Here is a 23,830-nt window from a genome sequence, read left to right as displayed (position 1 = left end):
ATTATGAAAAGGAAACTCTTCATTTACAGACATCCTTAAAGAGTCATGTCTGCAGTCTGACCTATAGATTAAGTGCATAAAAATAAAGTTTCACTGAGAAAACACAAGAAACTACTTCCACTATTTCCGAGGACTATTGTTCAAAGGCCTATTGTTTCACTCACAGTTTCTTTTACCCCTCACTGCATCCTCACTATGTAAACATCTGCCAAAAAGGACTCAAATGAGCAATGCTGGCTAGCAACCTCTAAGAGACAATCACTTATTTTAAGAACAAGATAGAGAGAATCGGACACCTCTTTCAACTGGTGTATGATGGAGGCATTGACTCTGAAAAGTAAGAGGAGAGTTGTGAAATACAATACAGAAATTTTAAAAAGTAATACTCCAGGATCTACTCCATTCAGACCTAGCCATTTATGCATGCCCTAGAACAGTATTCTTCAAGCTTGGCTAAGGTAGCAGGGGATTTTGGGAGTTGTGGTCCAATAACATCCAAGGACTCAAGGATTAAGAGCAGTACCTTAGAAACTTTTGCAGCCAAACATTGCAAGGGAAAGCTGGCAACACTCTAATGCGGCAGCATGCTTGCCATTACTGTACTGTACTATTCTTCTTTTGAAAAATCCACAATGAAATTTCAAGGTTCTTCATGGTTCATGGGTGTGGTTTTTAAGACATTGCACTGAACAGTTGAGTCTACAACATTCTGATGAATGTGATCTGCGCCATGTTTTAACTGCCTGGGAGAATGGAAGACTGCATTTGCACCTGTGCATAATTACTTTCATGTATGAAACCAGGAAAAACACTAATTACACATCTATCAAAACAAATTGATAGCAAGCGAAACTGCATGTGCTTCCCTCCCTTCTGCAGGCAGTCCAAGACACCTATTAAATCAATAAGCAGTTTGGCTTGCAACATCTTTCCTTCCGCCCTAGAGTTATTTTTACTGAGCCACCCAGGGACAAGGCATTACTACACCTACAGAAACGCAAAGATCCATGCTTCTACTTGAAAGGCTTTCTTAGTTTGTTGGGCTATATTACAAGAAGGGTTAGGGTTTTATTATGTTTTTATATCTGTTGGAAGCCACCCAGAGTGGCTGGGGCACCCAGTCAAATCGGCAGAGTACAAATAATAAATTTATTATTATAAGGCTAATTCCACATGATCCAAACAGTTGTCCCTTCTACGTAAAACCTGTAACTTGCTTTTAGCCTTATTAAAATAGTAAAGCTTTCTCCTAAGCAACCGGACACAAAGGAGGGCATGTTACTGGACCTCTAGGGGAGAAAATGTTGGCCAAGTGCAAATTGTCAGGCAAGGATAATCTGAACTGTTAAAATGCAAAATCCATCCCCCACCCCCACCCCAGAACACCCCTTAAAAAACAAAGGAAAAAATGTTTGCAGGTCGCAATCTACTAATAAATAGCAGCTCTAAAAGGTAGACCAACCCAGGATCACTGTCTGCTTCAGATGTTGTTAATGGAAGAGCCACACCAACTTCCTGCACTTTTGAAGTAAGGAGCAACTGTCTCAAGACAGCAAACTCGTCTATCCCACCCACTGCACACAAGCTGGTCACATTCTCTTAGTGCATAACAGGCAGCCACCATAAGTTCCAGCTACAATGCAAGCCCTTCTCGGAGCTATGAGGAAGAGGAATTGCACACAAATGGATTTTGGAGTTAGGAGTCTACACATACCTTCAGTGTTCATTTGCAAGGCCAATATAGTTATGTCATAATACAATCAGAGGTTCCCAATACTGTATATGCATACACCATCTGAGTGTGTCTGTTCCAAGCCTACATGTGCAGCCTTATTTATTTATTTGTTACATTTCTATACCACCTTTTCTGCCAAGGAGCTCAAAGTGGTGTACATGGTTCCCCTCCTCTCCATTTAATATTCACAACAACCCTGTGAGGTAGGTTAGGCTGAGAGATGGTGACTAGCCCAAGATCACTGGTCTCCCAGGTCAAAGTCCAACACTCTAAGCATTATGCCACACTGGCTCTCAACCTTGGCATATCTATATGTGATTTACACATTAACTCTCTTCAGTCAGGTGATCATCTGGTATTCTGCCATGCAACTGCCTCCCCTGTGGCACAGCTACAATAGCTTGGGCCTTTGTGCTGCTTCATTCTAAGACAAAAGTACAAGTTGTAACTCAAGCTTTGTCCTGACCCTCTGATCAGTTTGATCACTCCAATCTCAGCACCTCAGACTAGTTAACCTCAGACTTCCATACTGACAAGAAACACACCTTAATTATCAGTCATGGGAAGAAGAGAAGGAGTTTGGATTTGATATCCCACTTTATCACTACCCGAAGGAGTCTCAAAGCGGCTAACATTTTCCTTTCCCTTCCTCCCCCACAACAACCACTCTGTTAAGTGAGTGGAGCTAAGAGACTTCAAAGAAGTGTGACTAGCCCAAGGTCACCCAGCAGCTGCATGTGGAGGAGCGGAGACGCGAACCCGGTTCCCCAGATTACGAGTCTGCCGCTCTTAACCACTACACCACACTGGGAGAGGTCACTACACTGATTTCCTCGAGGCAAGCAGAATGCATTTAAATACCAAGTTTCAAGTTATGTGCTGTCCTCATGACTTCTCCAAATCACGTCCTCATTTTCCAGTGGCATGTGATTTTCATGAATATAAACATGAAACAGATTCTCCATGATCTCCCGACATAAATTATTGAGTTTTAGCCAGGGGAAGGGAACCTCTGCCCCACAGGCCAAATGTGGCCCACCAGCCCTCCTCATTCAGCTCATGAGAACATTTTCCCCAAGCCACACCCACCTGCCCAAGACCAGACACATGGGGAAGAGAGAAAAAGTGACACCCCCCCAAAAAAAAACAATGTTGAAGTGATGCACAGGGAGCTCAATCTTTCTGGGGCAGCATCTCATCCCATTCTACAGGAAATTTTTGACAAATGAGCAGGTTAACCCACCTGTCATTCCCTTCAACTTCATTTTTTCCATGAACTTACTAGTTTTGTTTTACAAAATGCATCTGAAAGTGACTTACAAAAAATAGCATGCACATTAAAACCACGACCACAGAACTAAAAGAGAGTACAAGCTAAAAACACATTCCTATTTCTAAAAAGGCACTTCTCACCCACAGATAATTAAATACCAAAGACCTGGCAGAAAAGAACAGCTTTTACCTGGCACCCAAAGTTCACTTAATAGTCACAGCCAATAGCCAGGTTTTATGTTCAAAAGTACTTCACATACATTATAATCTCATCAATCTTTACAAGGCTACTATTGATGAAGCTCATGAAATTTTAGTGGTTTTGGCACTGAATTTTTAATCTCCCCCTCCTATGAATCAACTAACAGTTTACAGCACAATTCTCTGGGACTTTCTTCTATGTAAGCATGCAACATGTTCAACTGGGCTTACTCTCAGGCAAGTGTATATAAGAGCTAAACCAGAGGGTATTAGTTAATAGGAAAAGCCCAAGAAACCTGCAAACTAATATTGACAGGATAGATTAAAATTAGACGAACTTATACCAAAAAGTTTTAAAAGGCACAATGGTTCTGTCTCTAAACACCAGTTGCTGGGAAAATCAAGGAGAGTGAGTGCTATTGTGCTTACAATACGCCATGTGTATCAAGCTGAACACAGTGAAAACAGAATGCCGGATCAGGTAAGCCTGTGGTGTGATCCAGCAGAGCTCCTTCTTATATACTTACAAAGACAACTGACTAAGTAGAAGGGAGAGACCAGAGTTTGTACAAGAGCAGAAGGGCATAAGGTTCCATTAGCAGAGGGTGGCAATTGTGTCAAGGAAGATTAGCTGGGCTAACTGAAGACACCTCCTAGCTTAAATAGAAACACCATACAGTAGTTAGTTGAAACCCAGTTGCTGGCTTTTGCTTTCGTGCCCTAGTTGTCTAGTCACTGCTGAAAAACAGAATAACAATGAGTTCATCTAAGTTTAATGTACGAAAGGAGCAGCCTGGGGCTACATAGCTGTGAAAAAGCACACACTGTCATTCAAACAGGGACCAAGCACCACTGGGAGATTACACCACCTGCTTTCCTGGAAGAACATTATGGACAAGGGTGAAGCCGACGTGGATCCATTGGCCACCCAAAGAAAACCAGCTGCAAGAAGCTTGTTTCACTCCCTGCCAGAAATGACATTTATTAAGCACCTTCCAACTGAAACACTAATGTGAAGAAGTATGTATGCATTTTTCCTCCTCCCTCCAAATCTCTTTTTCCTCTTACACATCTCTCTTTTTTTAGGACTGTGAGCTTGAGAGTCACTCTGGGAGTCTTCTTACCGGTAAAAAGGCAAGTACTTTTTAAGTATGTAAGAATACTTAAGTTGACACTGGGCCCCTCCAGTCACACTCATCCTGACCTCCTTGCACAAAAATTGTTGCAGAGGTTAGATTATATCCCATTTTTACTGAGTCTTCCATATTTGCTGAGCATATATTCCAATTTGTTTATGGGGCAGTTAGACAATACTGAGTATTCAACCCACCTCCATCCTGATTTATGTTTTTCCATGGCTCACTTATTTGCCCCACACTTTTCAATGCCTGTCACTTTTCAAACTGATTTTTTTTAAAAGGCTTATTTTTAAATGTGGCTCCGTTACACTAGGGCAGGCATCCCCAAACTGTGGCCCTCCAGATGTTTTGGCCTACAACTCCCATGATACCTAGCTAACAGGACCAGTGGTCAGGGCTGATGGGAATTGTGGTCCAAAACATCTGGAGGACCGAAGTTTGGGGATGCCTGCACTAGGGAGACAGGGAACACCGACCCACCTGAACTGCAGTTATATTGTAAATTCCTATTAATACTAATAAATTATCAATAATAAATTTAATAGTTTAATAATAAATTTAATACTATTGATTTATTGATTAAAATAAAAATATTGAAATTTATTAATTTATTCAGAAACTATTGTCATTGATTTAATAATATTGATTCATTTATTACGAATGGCAAACTATCAATGTTATTAATTATTATTAATGAATATCAATAAGAAAATTATTACAGTACTAGTATTATTGTTGCTTTTAAATATATGCATGTAAACTTTTGTCCTGATTTCCTGTCACTGTCCAAATTGGGGGGAAACTTTTTATTCTTTTGAAACGTGGCTCCGTTGCACTGCGGGATAGGGATCTTTGCCCCACCTGAAGCGAGAATACCTTTGCCAATGACTACTTTTAGATATATGCCTATCAGCTTCTTATTCCCCGCCTTACCTTCTGGGTGACATAGCAGGTGCGGTAAGTGCGGGAGTCATAGCGGAGGCCGGAGTCGGGGCGGGACGCCGTGTGGAGAGAAGTTGGTCCGGAGACGACGACGACGACGCCCCCCGAGAAGAGGCACACAGCCACAAACAACAACAGTGGAAGCCTCATGATAAGACTACCTCAGCCGCAAACGCACACCTCCCTTTTTATAGCTGAGCATCGTGAGGGCGGGGCCGGGGAAAGGGAGGGAGCCGGGCGCGAGGGTGCTCCTGGCTCCACCCATAGCCGGGAGGGGAACCAAAACCAAATCCGTTGAGCGGTGAGGGAGGGAGGGGCGGGAGGCCGGTCCCAGCTCGCTCTAAACCCCGCCCTTCCCCAAGGCGATTGGCTGGCGGAGGGGCCCCCCCTCATTGAAGGGCGGGAGGTCGGCTGCCGAGGCTTTCCGCGATTGGCTAGCTCGAGCGCGCAGGCCTGACCGTTGGAAGCAGAGAAAGCGCGTCGATTGGTCGGTGGGAGCGGTCGGGAAGGGAGGCCGGGCGGGGCTTGAGCGGAGATTGGCTGCCTTCGGCCGAGGCGGGAAAAACAGACCTTCTTGGCATTGCCGGCGGTGGCTCGGGTCTGGCGCTGGGCTCTCTCCCCCCCCCTCTGATTGGTGCGCGACTCTGGTGTCGTCACTTCCTCTGGAGCGTGAGTAGGATGTGTGGTAGGGGGCGTGAGGGAGCTTGGAAGTCTGTGGTGAGTGCGGCGCTTCCTCTTCGTTTCTCGTCCCATATTTCTAACCAATGTATCTTTTCCCCCTCTTTGTAATCTTTCTTGGTCCCGTCCCCCCCGGCTCCTTAGTACTCCGTTCGAAATTTTTGGTGAAACACGGGTGGGTCTCGTGGGTCTCCCTCCCCCCCCAACACCCACCCCCGAAAAATATTATTAAATTTCTATGCCGCCCTTAATCTGAGGTTCACAGGGCGGTTTACAATATAAAAACCTAGACATATATACCGTAATAACAGACAAAAACAGTTTAAAAATCCATACAGTAGTTTGCTTAATCCAGTTTCCCAAAATTGGGTCTCTTCCTGTTTGGGGACTACACTTCCCATCATCCCCGACCTCTGATCCTGCTAGCTAGGGATGGTGGGAGTTGTAGTCCAAAAAAACAGCTGGAGACCCAAGTTTGGGAAACCCTGGTTTAATCAGCCAAATGCCTGAGAGAAGAGGAATGTTTCCTCCTAAATATACGAAGCCGCCAGGTGAACCTCTCTGGGGAGAGCATTTCCCAAATAGGGAGCCACTGCAGAAAAGACCCTGTTCTCATGATGCCTCCCTCCGGACCTCAGGTGGAGGAGGCATGCAAAGAAGGGCCCCACAGGATGATTTTAGGCTCCAGGTCAGTTCATATGGAGAGAGGCGATCCTTGAGGTACAGTATTGTGGTCCTGAGCTGTTTAAGGCTTTAGAGATCAAAACCAGTGCCAGTGGTTGGACTGCTACTGCCATTATTACTATAGTACTATTAATTCAATTTATATACCACCCTTTATCAAAAGACCCCAGGGTGGTATACAACATTATTTTTTTTTGCAGAACATCAATGATAAAAACATAAAAAGCATAGACAGATAATAAAATAGTCATCATAATAACAGTCCTCTCCCCTACACTTTCACAAGCCATAGATTATTTAATAGCTATAGGCATGGGTAAAGAGGAATGCTTTTGCCTGGTACCTAAAGACATTTAATGAAGGCGCTGGGCAAGTGTCTGTGGAGAGCATTCCACAATGGGGGAGCCACCACTCTTGTTGCCACCCACCCTTGTCACTAGGCAGCTCCCAACCCCCCGCTTTACCATTTTATTCTATTTATTTCTTTTTAAAAGTTTTTATTTCATTTTGCAACATGAAGGAAAGGAGGACTGTTGCAAAAATCTTGACTGCCATTGCATTATTCACCCATAAGAGCTTTCAGATTATTGTGAATGAAGAGGAAAATACATTATCACACCACACAAATGGCATACAAAGAAAGAGTATATACTCTACTCAAGGAGAACTCTCCAATGGTCCACCAAGAGGCTGGGAATGGCAGGAGTCCTTGTTTGCTCTTCCTGGCTCATGTAAGATACAAATGGTCACCGTACCATGTAAAAAAAGAAAAGGGGCTTTGCTCTTCCTTTAGCCATATGGTTTCATTTTGTTTCTTTAATGTATTTGTATTCTGTCATTCTCCCATGATGGCATTCATTATTATTATTTTTCAAAATATGTAAAATGTAAAGTAACAAAACCAGTAGCTAAATACAGTAAGCCTGCAATATATGTGAGGTTACATTCCAGGCATCATGGCCGTTGGGATTTTTTCCTGGGTGCCTGCCCTTTTTTCACCCCTAAAAATTTTTTTTAATTGTCAAGCAGGCAAAGCAGAATGTACACAAGTTAAATGTGTGTAGGCTGTGGGCTTACTGTGCATCAAAACAATTTTACAATCACCGGTACTTGCTTGCTATTTAAAAGGGCAAAGATTAAGTTGTACTAGTTAAAAACGTATAAAGCACAGAACTTTCCCCTTTCTTTAATGTGTTGTCCTCCAGGCACCCTTTTCCAGATTGACTCCTCTGGCAAAAGACATTCTAATGTGCACATTCTGCTATGGATCCCCTGGCTCATTGCAAAGGATTCTGTGACATGTTTTAAGGCATGCCTTAAAGTCCTTCCAACCAAACCCAGGTACAAAATAATGGCTTGGCATTGAGCTAGTTTCCTCCCTCATGGGTTTTATACACTAGGAAATTTGCAGTACAGTATAACTACAATTGGCACCTGCATTACTACAGACCAAGGATTCCAATAGCTTAAGGCAGATCCTCCAAGTGTCTGTATTTTCCAGGGACAGTTCCAGATTTACAGAAACCATCCCAGTTTCTGATTTGATCCCAGAATGTCCCTCTATTCCTTAGAATGTCCCTATTTTTAATCAGAGAAGTGTTGGCGGGTACGGTAGGACATCTCGATTTTTGTCAGAGAAATGTTGGAGGGTATGATAAAGTGGGGATGGCAACATTTTTGTTGCTGCTGCTGTGAAATAACTGCAAATTTGAAACCATTGTACCTCAGCTGAAAATCATGTAGCAATCCACCAGTGCATCCAAATCTGCCTGTTGGACCTCACTACATGCTCACTATTCCCTCTGCCTGTTGGACTTCACTACATGCTCATTAAAGCATACACAACACCATCTTGTGGTTGTACACTGCAGGGGAAGTGTACAAGCTTTCTTTCAGGGAACCTCTGACAAACTAAGGTTTATTGGAATGTATACAACAATCAACATATTACTGTATTTTTATTTTGAAATGGATTTTGTAGCTTAGGGGCCAAAATGTCTGTTTAGTATGAATGCTTTTTTATCCCACACTGACTTGATGGTTGTTGCAAAGCTTATTTTTATATTTATATCGCACCTTCCTTCCAAGGAGCTCAGAATGACTGGCATACATCATCTCTTCCCCCTTCCCATAAGTTGAGGGATAGCAACTTGTCAAAAAATGCCCAGAGAGCTTTATGACTGAATAAGGATTCCAAGTTGTGCACTATTCTGTCCACTCCACCATAAAAAAGGTAAAGGGACCCCTGACCATTAGGTCCAGTCGTGACCGACTCTGGGGTTGCACGCTCATCTCGCATTATTGGCCGAGGGAGCCGGCGTATAGCTTCCAGGTCATGTGGCCAGCATGACAAAGCTGCTTCTGGCAAACCAGAGCAGCACATGGAAACGCCGTTTACCTTCCCGCTGTAGCGGTTCCTATTTATCTACTTGCATTTTGACATGCTTTTGAACCTCTAGGTTGGCAGGAGCTGGGACCAAGCAACGGGAGCTCACCCCGTCACAGGGATTCGAACCGCCGACCTTCTGATCAGCAAGCCCTAGGCTCAGTGGTTTAACTACAGCGCCACCTGGGTCCCCCCACTCCACCATACTGTCTCTTTAAAACACATAGTATTGAGTGGTTTATAAAAACGTAGAAGCCATGTCAGGAAAAAAAGAAAAGTGTAATTTCTTACCTAACATTTTGCTTCTCTGCTGTTCTTGTGTGCACTTCCCTCATAACATCTCCCAATCCACATATTTCTTACAAGTCACCCTACCAGTTTATTGAGTGTTAATTAATCCAGAATTACTCAAACACAGCTGGTTGTGCAGTCACAAGCAATAAGGTGTATTAATACCCTGAGGTAAATTAGGCAGAAATATGATTGCTCCAGAAGTACTAGATTTAAGTTGCTGCACCTGCAAGCTACATCTTAGCAGCTGCTTGTGCCCATGACTCTCATTAGCTTTATTCTTGCAACATTAAAATCAAGTTTAATTTTGCTCTTTACCCGAGCTAAAGTGGTATTAGTCCTTTGTTAATCTTTGCTGCTGTGCAGTCCAGGGTTTAAGTGCTTGAGTTGCAATCCTCATTTTTATTGTGTTTCCTCTAGTATTGATATGTTGCCTTTCATAACAAACCAGGTGCTAGAATGCTAGTACTGTATAATCCCCAGGGCGCCAGTTAGAAATAGGGTTGGGGGGAAAAAGAAAAAGCTTCCAGCCAGCCTGCCGAGACAAATAATTTAGCCATATATATTAGTTCGGTCTATCTGCAAATCCTTGATAATTGTTTTATATAATTTTGTATACTTAGGTGGTTTATTATTATTATTAAGCAGTCTGTACATTTTTCTAAATAAAATAAATGAATACATTTAAGGAGAATAAGGCTACTAGCCACGATGGCAGCACAATATATCTTTGAAGACCAGTTTCTGGGGAACAGAAGTGGGAAGAATGTTGCGCTGATGTCCTGCTTGTGGACCAGTTTCACCACTGTGAGAACAGGATGCTGGGCTTGATGGAAATTTGGCCTGGTAAGAACATAAAAAGAACCTCCTGAATCAGCCTAAAGGCCCATGCAGTGCAGTATCCAGATTTCTAAACGCAACGGCACTCTTTACCTCTGTGGTTTCCAGCAACTGGTATTCAGAAGCTTACAGTCTCTGACAGTGAAGGGAGAACACTGCCATTGATCCACTTGCAGGGTTCTTCTCATGTCCATATGTTGTTATTTTTATTATTTTATTATTTATTCAACCTATACACCACCCTATAACCGGAGGTCTCAGGGCGGTTCACAACAAGACCACAACATATAAAATCAAACCAAAAGCAGTAACCCAATAACAAAAGCCACATTCTTAAAGGGTGTTGGATGTCAATAAGCTCAACCAAAGCCTGGTTAAAAAGGAATGTTTTTGCCCTGTGTCTAAAGGTATATAATGAAGGTGCCAGGTGAACTTCCTTAGGGAGAGCATTCCATAGACAGGGAGCCACTACAGAGAAGGCCCGTTCTCATGTTACCACCCTCCGGACCTCTCGAGGAGGACCGGGTAGGTTCATATGGGAAGAGGTGGTCCTTGAGGTATTGTGGTCCTGAGCCGTTTAAGACTTTATAGGTCAAAGCCAGCACTTTGAATTGGGCTAGGAAACTAATTGGTAGCCAATACAGTTGGACCAGGATCGGTATAATATGCTCAAACAGTCTCGCTCCGGTGAGTAACCTGGCCGCTGAATTCTGCAAAAGCTGGAGTTCTATACGTACTTCCGTGGAATGTTTTGAGGAGGAAATCCTTGTGATGTAAGTCTGCTTCAAAACTAGAGGGCTGAAATCTGTCTACAGCTCCAGCAGCTGAAAACTTCATACTTCACCAAGATTTGTTTTGGGAACATGTAAATGCAGAAACCAACATGACAAAACCAAGGAAGATTCTTGTACCATTGTAAGAACTAACACTTTTATCATAGCATTAAATCTCTGGTCCTAAACCTCCTCCTCCTCCTCTGATCCTAAACCTGCCTTTTGGGATATCTTCAGAAGAAAAAGCCAAGGAGTAAACTCTACACAAATCCAGAGTGGAGTCCCTAAGATGGATGGCATCTTGTACGTCTCCTTCCAGCAATTCCTGCAGCCAAGCTGATGCCAAATGTATTGCTCTACTTTCCTTTGGACCATATCAGCAAGGCCAAGAGGGGGGGGTCTTGTCTGGGCAGCTGTGACGACCCGTGTCCCACTCTCTCCTACTATCACTGCGACACAGGAATCCAGAGGGGAAAACACCCACCCTCTGCTCCTGCCGCCTCAAAGATAAACCCCTTTTACTGATGGGTTTCTTAGTAAGGAGAGCCTTCCAGCTTGCGTGACCTGGTACCTTAAGAAACTCTAGGCTGTCCCACGGAATAACCCCTTTGCCTCCAGTAAAGGGTCTCCCTCAGTTGGATTCCCCCACTGTAGAAGTTTGCCCTAGGCACTCTGGCAACTTCTTGGCACCTCAGGTTACCCTTCTAAGCCTCCTCCGTGTAACTTCAGGACACAAACCACCACCTCCCTGCCTGAGGTGAGTTTGGCCCTCTCTTGAGTCACCACGGCTGTGAGTCCTGGTACCTCGCTGGAAAAATACAGACGGACCTCTTGTTGGCAAAAACAGAGATGAAGTTTTATTGTGTTAAAAACATAAGTGATTCTTTAACGTGTCATTTATTAATTAGCTTTGTTCCAGTTGTACAAAATAAACTCAGTCAAACATTTAACTTTAAGTTTTCCTAGCCTCTTAACTGTCTTCATACAAGCCACCACATAACATCACACCACACCTTCCTCCCTCTCCCTCCTAACTCACCAAACCGACACTCCCTCCTTTCAAACCGGGCACAGTCCCGCCCCCATCAGAGTTCTATGTCAGTCAGGCTGGAGGTGGGTTAACTCTTTGCCAGCCGGGCAGGAATAAACATTTTAAAAGTGCTTCAATTTGTCACAGCAGCCCAGGACCTGCATACACACTGGCCAGGCTTGTGCCTGGAGAGGTCACTTCAGTGCTGCTAACACAACGGTTTGACTTCACCCCCAGAAGCACATTCCATTGTCCCTCGATACAGAAGGATGCCAACAATGTCCATCAGGATGCATGAAGTAGTGACTTAAGACTTTTAAAAAAAACAGGAAAAAGGAAAAGAAGGCAGGGAATACAAAATATATAGAAGCAAGAGTGAGGAAGAGAGATGAGATTAACAAAACAGAGTGGGGAAAACTTTCCTGGTAAATGTAAATGTACAGCACAATTGCTGAAAATTTAGGTTACCCTGAAGAGCAATGAAAGTAGTCAGAAAGTAGATATTAAGGCTAACTGTTACATCTTCCTTAGGTTATTGCTGTACAGAGGCCCTTTCTAACCAAAACTGCTTTTCTTTTGCATTTCTGCACTGCAGGTGCTGATCTTGCATTCTACTCTAGCAAATGAGTCACTACTAAGGCATTAGCCAGTCCTGTAGACGAGTAAATCCATGTTATTGGTGAATGAGCTGCCACAGTTCACTAGAGAGCTTCGATGGCTCTAGTGTAGCCAGTCCCATCCATGTTTGCTGTCAGTGTTGATCAGCCGGCCATTGATGTCAGCAAGCTCTTGTTTGCAAAGGAACAATATAGAGCTTACTTTGATTACCCCTTTGTAGCCATGTCCTTACCTGTTTCGCACCTCACCTCACATCTTATGTCAGGTGAGGGGCCAAATTTGAACCAGTGCTGGACCTAATTAGGCCTATGAGCTGGAAGTTGCCAACCCCTGGCTTTGGCAGTGGAGCTAATTACCTGTTGCACTCCATGGGCCACACTATAGGATGATTTGTATATGTAACTACAAATCTACAACCTGAATTACTACATATCAAGGACTCTTAACAGTCTAAGTAGTTTTTATTTTTTATTTTATTTCCTACCAGCCTTCCACCGTGAGATCCTAGGGTGGATTACAACAATAAAAATAATACAATATTAAAATCAATTTGAAATAAATTATATTCAAGAGAATTGGGTCCTAATATATGTACATATATGTGTGTATCAAGTGTCAAAGGCCAGGGTAAAGTGCAAACAATAAAGTTTTTTGTCAGTTAAAATAACAGAGTCAGAATTGGTGGCTGCTATACTACAAATCACATTGAGTGGTGCATGTTTAGGTTTAGAAACATTCACACTGTAGGAATGTGAGCAGACTTGGTATGACTAACAATAAACTATGTTGTCTCTTGGTAGCTAACCCTGGGAGCACATGAATGGCAGACATCTCCTGGCTGCTTCTGTAATTTCTGTCCAGAACTCCAACTTTGTGTATCCTTCATGTCAAAACTGCTTTTCCAGGCTACTCCTAGATTTGAAGAGGTAAGTCCACTCCAGAGCACTGATAAATTTGAACTACCGTCTAGCACAGCTGTGGCCCTCCGAATGTTGGGCTTCAACTCCCATAAAATCCAGCCAGCATAGCTAGTGATCACAGATTATGGGAGTTGTAGTCTAATAACACCTGGGGAGTCACAGTTCAAAAAGTGTGCAATGAATTCTCTAGGCCTGGGGTCAGTGTGAAACGACATTGCTTCCCCACTTACATAACATTTGGAGCTATGTGGCAATGGGTAATTTGCATACAAAATTCACATGAACTTTTATTATTGATTGATTGAATTTACTCCTATACCCGGAGGTCTCAGTCTGCTTGTCATGCGACTGAGGCTTGCTTTGCTATAGTGGAGACTAGGCCATGGCACTATAGAAGTACGTACAAGACTTTCATCAGCCATTATGCGCTATGAGGCTAACACCATGTAGTGATAGTTAATCATTTTGAGACACTGATTTAACTGAGATAAACTTATCTGGCCATATAAAGTAAATGGCAGTTTGTGGGCATTCTCTAAAGGTGGATGGGCATTCTCAGCCGGGGGGCTACAATCTCTTGCTGGGCAAGCTTCCAAATGCAGCATACCAGTGGAGGCAAAAGTGGCTGGAGCAATGGGATGGGATTTAGACCTTTGTACGGTAGGCTACATTCCAGCCATACAAAAGCCAGAGATTTTCCTTTAAATGGCCACACGCACAACCTTCAAGCAGGCAAGTAAGAGGACTTGTCACAGTTCAAGGACACCTTCCAGACAGGCATAGCATCCAAGGTCATGGAGCAGGGTCAGTGGAGGAGTGTGGCCTTGAGACAGTAGACTAGAGAAAGTCCTAAAGGCCAGATAGCGGGGCTTCATTCGATCCTCAGACTTGGAAGTTTGTCACATGGGGCAGCAGAAGGCAAATGCCAGGTGAAAAACTGAGTATTTGGAACTGCAGTTGATCGATTTGCCACACGGGGGAGCTGCATGGTTCAGCGGTATGTGATAAGTGAAGCCTAGTCCAGAAAAGCTTCTGCTTTTAATAAATCTGTTAACATTTACACTCTAAAGTATGCCAACGTCGTTTCCAGTAATCTGTAATTCTTCTAACACAAAATAGATTAATTCTCATCTTCAATTGTTCACCGAGTAGCCCACCTTTCATTGTGGTGCATTGCCAGGTTTAATTCCCCCTTTAGGGCTTGATCTGAAGCAGGGCATAGCTCTGGCTTCTAAAGGGTCAGCTCTCGTTTTTTAGAACATACCAAATGACAAAGAGTGCACACAGAGTATATAACTGCAACTCACAGAGTGAGTCTCCCATACAGGATTGTTTCCCACCGCTTCTCACTTATGAAATTAATTTGTCTGTTGCAGATGGGGACTGCCTTTTCCTAACCACTTCTGTGAGTTCGAATTTGAGCTGAGGTTTGAATCCAGGTTTCCTCCGCTCAGAACCTGTGAAAGCAGGTCGCTTTTGCCATTTTTATTATTATTTTTCCTAAGGCAACAATCCCAAGTACACTTACTAGGGAGTAAATCTAATGGAACTCAGTGGAACTTGCTTCCAAGCAAATATGCAAAGGATTGTGCTGTTAGATTATTAAGATGACAGGTGATTAAAGACTTAGGTTGGGAAGCTGGTATGCACCTGCAATATTTGTCAGCTTCCAGTTGCTTTTCATCTTGTCTTTTAACAGGTACAGTTGCCTGAAGTGTGGCTGCTCAGGTGACCCTAGGGAAGCGAACTACAGGTATCGACTCTCACTAGAGGTAGCTGACACTCGTGATGTATTTGAGGTGACAGTATTTGGAAGCTGTTTGGATACTTTTTTTGGAGTGACAGCAAAAGGACTGCAGAGGTAAGGAATGCAACATCATTTCTCTGCTGAAAATGAGTGTGTCCCACTCCCCCCCCCCAGTACGTCCCAGACTGCATGTGATGTAATTATGTCTCTAAAAACAGTTGCAGTGCATTTTGCTGCTTGGATACCAAGCTGGTATTTATTAATAGGGGCAATTAAATCTATGCAGCTATGAAATTTGTGGACATTCAGCAAACCTAGCATATTCTAGTGGGGTGGATCCCTGGACAAATCTGGAGTCAAATCCCCTCTCAGCTTTCCTAAAAACATTTTTAAAATTGATGTTTGTGTATATAAACATCCATCTGTAAGATGAAAGAAGAGCAAACAATGACTACATCTTGCCACCTAACCCTGATTTCAGTTTCTAAGAAAAAGGGAGCATGCCCTGCATTTTAAAAAATGGCAATAATCAGTCTTTGTCCAGAGAATTCAAGCTCTGCAGTGCATGTGTACCAGTGTGTTACACCGAGGTAAGTTGGAGCGAAGCAGGTACAGCATAATGTAGCATACTTGAGTTAAACTGTCTTGCAGGATTTGCAGAAGGAGATGAGCCACTAATGGACAAAAATGAAAGGCTCTGATAACAGTCAGAGGCCATGAGAAAATGCTTTTGTGTTCTCAAACTTTTATGCTTTATAAGAGAATGCTGATTTGGACCAAGGTTTGAAACAGTGGTGGGGCCAAAAACTGTATTTTTTTAAAAAAGAAGCAAAGTAAAGATTCTCAGGAGCCCTGATTGCTGCTAACTAGGCCCAGATAGCAGTCTCATCATATGACTGACTTCTACAGTATTTCTGATACTAAGCCAGCCTTTTTAGCTACCTGGGAGCCATTTAAAGCTCCTCTGAGCTCTTTTGGGGAAGAGCAGGGTGCAAGTGAAATAAATGATAACCAAAGAATTATCTGAGTTGACTGAGTTGCTCAAATTCCTATGTGGACTTTGGTACTCATCTGCCCCAGCTGCAACAAAACACATCTCTCCCACATTGGTCTCTACAGCACAGCAGGCGCTGCAACCTTCCAAAAGCTTGAGTTCATCCCCCAGAGGCACAATCCTCCATCGTCTCCCGAGACAGACGGATGCCAACAACAACAGCTCCCTAATTCATAATTTTCAAGCCTTTTTCAGGTTTCAGTGTATTCAGGCTTTTGGTTCATCTTGTCCAGTATTTACAAGTATCTGCTGTAACTGAGAACAGCTCTCAAAGGCCCCAGGTAAAGATCTTTGATAAACCTGGGAGACTGTCCCATTGTCCCAAGAAACCTGATTCATACAAAGGAGATGGAAGAAAGGAGGGAATGGGTTTCCTTTTTCACGGCAGGCCTGAAAAACCTGAGTTCAGCATCTTCTATTGTACAGTGATTGAGGGAGGCATTAAAATTTGAATACAATGGATGCTGTCCTTTTCTGATACACAGGCAGAAATTTCCACGTCACATTTTCAACCTGATAATACATGTGCACAAACAATCCTGGGTGTGTTCATTAAGGCTTACTCCCAGGTAAGGTTGCACCCCATAGTACAGTTAGTGATGTCCTGGCTATTTGAATGGAAGTGCATTTTGCTAAATTCTCCTGTAACGTGTAACACAGCAATATTATTTTGACACTTGGACCTTAAATTCTTTATAGGTCTCAGAAGCCAAGCAGTATCCTGTCAGTAATTTTTTGTAACACTTTTATTCAAGGTACATTGAAGAACTGAAACAAGAAGCAAGAGAACCAGACAGGGATGCAGTTCCGGGTGTGTTATTTCAAGCAGTTGAAACATGCTTCCTTGGGAAGAAATTTGTCTTTGGAGTTAAGGTAATTCACCCCCACCCCGCCAGCATGTTTTGCTCAAAGAATGCACAACTCATTCTTGGGGGAGATGAGAATCATTTGGGGGGTGAAAGCTGCCAAATTTTGTGCATGACTGCCTTATTTCTATAGTTCACCCCCACCCCCCAGATGTCTTGGAACATTTTTAGCATCTGGGGCATTCTAGAGGGTGTGGAATAGCTGCCCCAAGAAGCTGAATTGTTTGAAATGTAGAAAGAGAAATAACTTGCTTCTTCATTATATCAATGGCAAGCCCTACCCCATCCCCTGCCCAGAAAAAATCACTCGTCACCCAAATCCACACACACACCCCAAAAAATGTCTACATGTGAATGGGGTGAAGAATTGGAGAACATTTTTTTTGTTCTGCGCTAGTTACTTCACAATTGGTATTTTAATTAAGGCACCAAACATGAGATTAGTATTTCCTACAGTAAAACATTAACATCTGCACCAGGAAATCAGTATGGCTGTATTTCAAAATTAGAAGAGGAATGGGAATTTGTGTACAGATCACTTTGCCTCCAAGCAGGAACATAGAGGCAGTTACCAAAAATGAGGCTTGAATTTCTCGATCCATAAGGTGCGAACAAATAATATATATGCCTCCAGCGTTCTGACTTTCCCAAGTGATGGCTATGAGACCATCCAGTTCCAACTGCTAAAAGTAAATACGTACTATCAACAGCTCCTTGAAGCGTGTTCAGATATTTTCCCGCTCCCCCTTCAATCAAGGGCACAGCTCCCAGGAGAGGTACAAAATCAAATCACTGCAACAATAATCCTACTTTAGGCTTGCTGATTTTTTTTTATTTTTTCATTTTCAATCTCTCTGTTTAACAACCTAGAGTTGGAAATAGGTAGACTGTTTGTGATCAGAGAGAGAGAGAGAGAGATTACTGTCAATTTGCACAGATATCCTCTGAGTTTGGGCATCTGCCTCCAGATGCCTTACATGTGAGGAATTGTAATGAGCAGTATTGATGAGAATAAAGCTGCTTATGAGGAAGGGTCTCTTCCTCAGAATATCTATTTTGTGACTGTTAGATTCTAGGAAGAGCAAAAACCAAGGCGTCCTTCTCGCCGAAGTAAATCTGTGTCTGGGGTACACCACCTGAGGGTGCAGATGTGTGCTCATGTGACTGGGGTGGGTGGGTCTACATAATTGTTTTCCTAACATGCTAGTTTCCTATATGCAGAGACTTTTTAATATCAGGGATGAGTCATTTTGAACTGAATTTGCCCCTTACACTTGTTGTCGTTGGAAGAGATTTGGTGCTGGGCTTGCTTTAGTGCCCTCATCAGTTTGTGGTTTGGATTGACCCTCCTTGTACTATAGACAGGAGAAAGAGTCCTGCCTTGTAAACTGAAGCATTTGGGTTCAAAACATGGAATCCCCTTACAGCAGGCACACCAAGTCCTAAGGACAGAGGTATCTTCTTCAGCCCCCTCAAAATCTCCTGATGGGGCCAGGCCCCCTCCATGTTAAGGGGCAGCTGAGGCCTAGTGCAGAGTGCTTTCGTGGCTGACTCCTCCTGAGCACAAGAGAGGAAGCCACTCCGCACTGTGCTCCGCAACATTATTGTGCACATGACATCACACACATGATGTCAGACACATGCCACAAGCCAGGTCCCCCTAATATTGGGCACAAGACAGCACGTGAATCCAGCCAGCTAGCCTCTCCTGCTATTTTGTGGTTGAAAAGAACCCTCCACTGGTTGTAGTTAGGTGGAGAAAGTGTTTCTGTATAAACTACCTCTTGGCCCTTGAGTACTTAGCAGATGCTTACTAGGTAACTTAAAGTATGGAGTTGAAGGAACTTGAAATTTCAATCTTGTGTATCTGGAGTTTTGGAGCAAGGGATTGTTTCCCATGGCCCCATGGGTGCAACAATCTGGGCAAAATTTGTGATAGAAATTGAAGTTAATGAGAACCTTGTCTGTCATAAGAAGCAAAGGTCCAATATCAAAGAGTAGCTGTAGGTTCTCAAGGGAGAACAGCAGTGTCTTTCTGCACAGATTGTGGTCTTGTCTCAGTTTAGACACCCCTTCTGCTGTTCCTGACAGTTTCCTCAACTCTGCTTGCTAATATGCAAGAGTAGCTTTCGGGCCTTCCTCTTTGTCCTCCTTACCTGAAATCCTAATAGGTTTCACCTCTTCTTGACTGTGATTGCAACCCCACAGATCTAGCCCAAATCCTTATTCAGTCACAGTCCTGCAACTCAGTTTCCAGTGCAGTCTGTCTAAAACAATAAATATCCTCCTTATTGACGTGTGGATACCAAATAAAACTATAATGTTGTTTCCCAATAACATAACTTTAAAGAAAACCCAGGTGTACCTTGCTGATAGACATGCATATGCAGAACCCAGGTGTACAACTGCCATAGGTGATGATGAAATTGGGAATGTTTGCTTCAGAACTGAAGCATTTTGTCTTGGTGCATTTCTGCTGGACTACAACCCTCATCATCCTTGGCTATTGGAAATATTGGCTGGGGCTGATGGGAGTTGTAATCCAACAACATCTAGAGGCCCATAGGTTCCTGATCTAAAGTAATCAGCTTCATGAAAGTGATTGGTCCAGGTAAACCTCTTAAGGTTTTGAGCTATGAAATAGAAGCACCTTCTTGTAAAGTATGCTAGCTGATAGAGCACCTTCTATTATCTTGCAGGATTCTGGTAAGCAGGATGGCACCGGCTCCATGCAAAATGCCTGCCGAATTGACAAGAACTCCAGAGCTCTCACTGCCTGTCAGATGGTTGTACCAAACTCTGGTCTTGTGGGCTGCACTGTTATACAGTACCTCAAGGAGCTGCAATGTTCTTACTCCAAGCATAGCCATGGGGGCTTCTGGCCTCTTGACCGCTTTGCAGCAGTTGATCAACCAAGCAGAGAACTCAGTGGCCTGCATGGCTCTGACACCTTGGGTGCAGTTCCATCAAGTTGCATAAATATTCTTTCAAGTCTCTGGCCTCAATCATTTGGACTGACTTCCTCCTGTGTTTCTTCAGGAACAAGCGCTGATCTTGTAGCTCTAAGTACAAGCAAGGCTGCACAGGATGAGCCAAACTTGGATGATAGTTCAGTTTCTTTGCATAGCCTGTCAGTTTTCAAGCCCCAGGACCGTAACCTGACTGTGAATACGAAAAAAGAACGGAAAGATAAGAAATGTCATTTGCACGATGTCACTGAAAAGAGTGAAGCAGAAGGCTATTCCTCATTAAGAAGAAAAGACTGCAGATCATTGCTGAGCCCATTAGAATTAGAGGAGAGAGACTCTCCTCTGAGAAAAATTAGCACCCAGTGGAGCAATGGACATGAAACATCATGGACCTCATTCCCACCCCAGGCATACGATGGATCTCTTTCCCCCCTTGCTCCATCTTCCAGTTGCGTTAGAGCAGGTGGAAACTCTCAAGAAGCCACATGGCTTTGGGATGAGCTGCCATCATCTGAAAGTTTCAATGAATTCATTGCCAAAATTGAAAACGACAAAGCCGTGGTGTTGCCAACAAAAGCTGATGTTTTGGAGCATTTCCCCAGTCAGGGTGCTGATGAATTCCATGGACCCTTTAAGCAGTCGTCTCCCAAACCGGGCATTTGCAGTGCCAATTTCATTACCGAAGAGTCAGGTGAGAAACTGAAGAAGCTAGCTGGGAAGATGGAAATGAGCAAAAAAGATAATTTCCCTTGCCACCAGCTGAATCTTCCATGCTTCAGAAGCAACAGATATGACAAAGAAGCCTCTTATACCTCTTCACCCACTGAAGAAAAGGAAAATTTGGGGTGTTGGTCCAACCAGCACCCAGATATTTCACCTTGGTCCACCCTAACTGGAATTAAACGTTCTCATTCAAAGGGAAGCTGCCTGTCATCCAAGGAAGGAGTTGGCCAAGATGTCAGTAGTTGTAAGAGTCTCAATTCCTGCTCATCTACCAGCAACTGTCTCAAAAGCCCTTGTTTACAAACCAGGAAGACTACCCACTTAAACTGTAAAGGTGATGGTAATTTAGACAAATGGGAAAATAAAGGAAGTGTTGGCGATCAGCTAAACCAAATGGCTGATCTCACAAACACCCAGGAACAGGGTTTCACCCCGGCAACTTGTGAAAAAACAGACAAAGTTTGTGAAAAAGAGAGAGAGTTGCCCTTAGAAGTGCAAAATTATCATTTTAGAGAGGCTGAGGTTAGCGGTTCCGATTGCCCTGAGGGTAGTTACAATGCTTCAGCTGATCTCTTTGATGCTAGTGCCAGACAGGCAGAAGCCACTGTACGAATGTTCAACTTGTCACAGGCTTTCTCTCCGCAGGAGGGCACACTGAACAAGAAGTGTATAAGATCTGAAGCCATGCTGAGTGAGCAAGATGCTAGCTGGAATACTTCTTGGCATGGACTGTCCTTACATAAAATGTTCACTACGCCTCCTCGGAAAACAAGCACCCCAGTTGCTGGTTCCATATCTGAGTTTGAGCACAGCCTTGCAGGTACTCCAGGCTTTGTACCTGATTCCCAGTCGACTCCCCTTTCCAGACCTTGTCGACAAGTAAGCCTCCCTAGAGGGAGAGAATCCATTCTTGCCAAATTGCCACGGAATAAATTGTCTTGGATCAATGCCAGATGCAAAAGACCCAGGCCTTCCTTGAAAAATTATGTAGCGAAACAGCTTGTCAGCAAGTTCCCACAATCTAGAAGGTCGAGCGATGCAAATTCTGTTAGCATCAATGCATCTGGTCCTCAGCAGCTATCTATCAAAGGAAGTCCAGCCCAGGGGCTGTCTGAAAACGATGATGAGGAATGGATTCCTCCGTCAGATAAAAAATGGATGCATCCACTTGCTTTCCAGAATGAAAAAACTTTGAGGAGCGATGCCAGTTGCCAAGTTGCAGAGGAGTCTCCTCTTTCTGAAAACAAAGTAAGGTTTGTGATTTCAAAGTCTAATGTTAGCTTAAGGAAGGTGGAATTCATTCATAAAAGGCAACAGGCGACAGAGACTAGATTTGAGGATGGACCTGTTCCTGAAGATGGTGTTCATCTCAGACAGCTCATGAATGAATCCCCCAGCTCCTCTGCTTCTGCAGACGTCAACGAGCCAGGCCCTTCTTCCACGCCTGGTAGCGTGCATAACACTGCAGATTGGTCTTCTGAACTGTTCATGTAATAAAACTGCCAGCTCTCCTGCTTGGAGGCCACTTTGTCAAATTCATCTGCTTGTACGTAAGTTTCCTTCCAAAACATCCTTTTTGGTCAGCGTTGTGCCTTTTGACATGTTCTCAATTGTAAGTAGTTTTCTGAAGTGATTGTGCAATGGGAAAGGGCTATTTTGAAGGGGGAAAACACTGTTATGAATCATTGTTTAAAAGTGCCAAGAGGAATGTCTATTGGACTGAGCATTAAGTGACTATTTGCTAGAAGACAAAATAAAATGTCTCTGGGTATTTTTTTATCAATAGCTTTGAACTGGTGACTGTTCTACTGATGTGTAATATAGAGGGCAGCATAAGGGTACAGAGCCATAAGGCCCATGTGGCACACGAGAGGTGATTTGGGTAGCCCCTCCAGTGCTTACAGGCAAGCTTATGCTAAGCTGTGTTCACTCTGGGGCCCACCTTCAGTGGCTATTCCACCAGAACCTTTATTTATACCCCCATGATAGAATCATAGAATTGTAGGGCTGGAAGGGTCCATAGGGTCATCTAGTCCAACCCCAATCTTTTGCCCAATGTGAGGCTCGAACCCACGATCACGAGATTAAGAATCTCATGCTCTAAATGCTGTTTGCAGCGAATATGGCAGAAGATAGGCTTTGCCCTGTTTGGAAGTGTATCTGTTCTAGAGGACTGGTGAATAAGGCTGCCCTTCTGCACCCACTTACATGGAAATAGGTCCTGTGCCATTGAACTCAGATGTACATCTGAACAGACACGTGAAATCAATTCCACGTTTTTTCTCTATGCAGCCTGATCGTGTAAATGAGTGGTAGGGAACCTGTGCCACTTCCTGATGTTCTCGGGATACATTCTCCATCTCTGGCTATGCTTTTGGGGGCTGATGGGAGTTGATAGTCCAACAAGACCTGGAGGCCCAGATTTTTCAACCTGGTTTGAGAGAAGGCAGAGGCATTCCCTTCATTTCTGTCCAAAGGAAGAGGGTTCGCAAAATCCTTGTGAACTGAGCTGTATCTCTCATCAGCACTGCTTCCTATGTGCATTAGGAGGAAAAGCACTGCTGGGTTTTGTGTACCTACAGTCATGAATATACAGATTGTTTATTGGTGATGAAATCTAGGATGCCCATTTATAGTATACAATGGTTTCAGGATGACCATTTACAGTATGCACAGGTTTCTGTAGCACGCCACTAACTTGTACAGGATTTTCAGTACAAAATTGGGGGAGGGGGGAGAGAAAAGCTGCTTTGAACAATCGAGGGGAAACTACTAAAATGGAAATAATTGCGGCTGCTCTGCTCTACCAGAAAGGAGTTTTTTGGGCCTTGGTGTGCAGCTGTGGGAAATGAAAGCAACATCTGGAATGCAACTCTTACAAAAACCCAGGAATATGGAACAATACACCGCTGATTGATCCATCCAATGCATATGGTTAAAAATGGATGCCTTGACACAATGC

At 43.5% G+C, this 23,830-nt stretch overlaps 2 protein-coding genes across 3 annotated transcripts in view; one reads left to right on the top strand and one right to left on the bottom strand.

Annotated features, from left to right (window-relative positions):
* PRCP (prolylcarboxypeptidase) overlaps positions 1-5,554 on the bottom strand; it is a 31,805-nt gene extending 26,251 nt beyond the window's left edge. Inside the window, exon 1 of the mRNA XM_035116077.2 lies at positions 5,281-5,554. Coding sequence (XP_034971968.1) covers positions 5,281-5,439 — 159 coding nt within the window. The 5' untranslated portion in view covers positions 5,440-5,554. The remainder of the gene's footprint in view (positions 1-5,280) is intronic.
* Positions 5,555-5,957: 403 nt separating this feature from the next.
* DDIAS (DNA damage induced apoptosis suppressor) lies at positions 5,958-23,161 on the top strand. 2 transcript variants are annotated; one of them, XM_035116528.2, is made up of 5 exons: positions 5,958-6,006; positions 13,390-13,515; positions 15,209-15,370; positions 17,066-17,183; positions 19,876-23,161. In XM_035116528.2, the coding sequence occupies exons 2-5, from the start codon at positions 13,406-13,408 to the stop codon at positions 22,360-22,362; spliced, it is 2,877 nt and encodes a 958-aa protein (XP_034972419.2). In that variant the 5' UTR covers positions 5,958-6,006; positions 13,390-13,405; the 3' UTR covers positions 22,363-23,161. The 2 variants fall into 2 exon arrangements, with proteins under 2 accessions (XP_034972419.2, XP_034972421.2); XM_035116530.2 differs by lacking the exon at positions 5,958-6,006 and adding an exon at positions 7,706-7,992.
* Positions 23,162-23,830: the final 669 nt, after the last annotated feature.

Source organism: Zootoca vivipara, chromosome 4 (genome assembly GCF_963506605.1).
Source record: "Zootoca vivipara chromosome 4, rZooViv1.1, whole genome shotgun sequence".
NCBI classification, from domain to species: domain Eukaryota; kingdom Metazoa; phylum Chordata; class Lepidosauria; order Squamata; family Lacertidae; genus Zootoca; species Zootoca vivipara.
The sequence above is the reverse complement of the archived record's forward strand: the minus strand, read 5'-3'. Positions and strand labels throughout refer to the sequence as shown.

Bases quoted from the DNA above. Each gene is read 5' to 3' on its own strand.
- DDIAS (XM_035116528.2), top strand. From the start codon at position 13,406: ATGAATGGCAGACATCTCCTGGCTGCTTCTGTAATTTCTGTCCAGAAC. The intron at 13,516-15,208 runs GTAAGTCCACTC...GTCTTTTAACAG, and splicing joins CTACTCCTAGATTTGAAGAG to GTACAGTTGCCTGAAGTGTG. The intron at 17,184-19,875 runs GTAATTCACCCC...ATTATCTTGCAG, and splicing joins AATTTGTCTTTGGAGTTAAG to GATTCTGGTAAGCAGGATGG.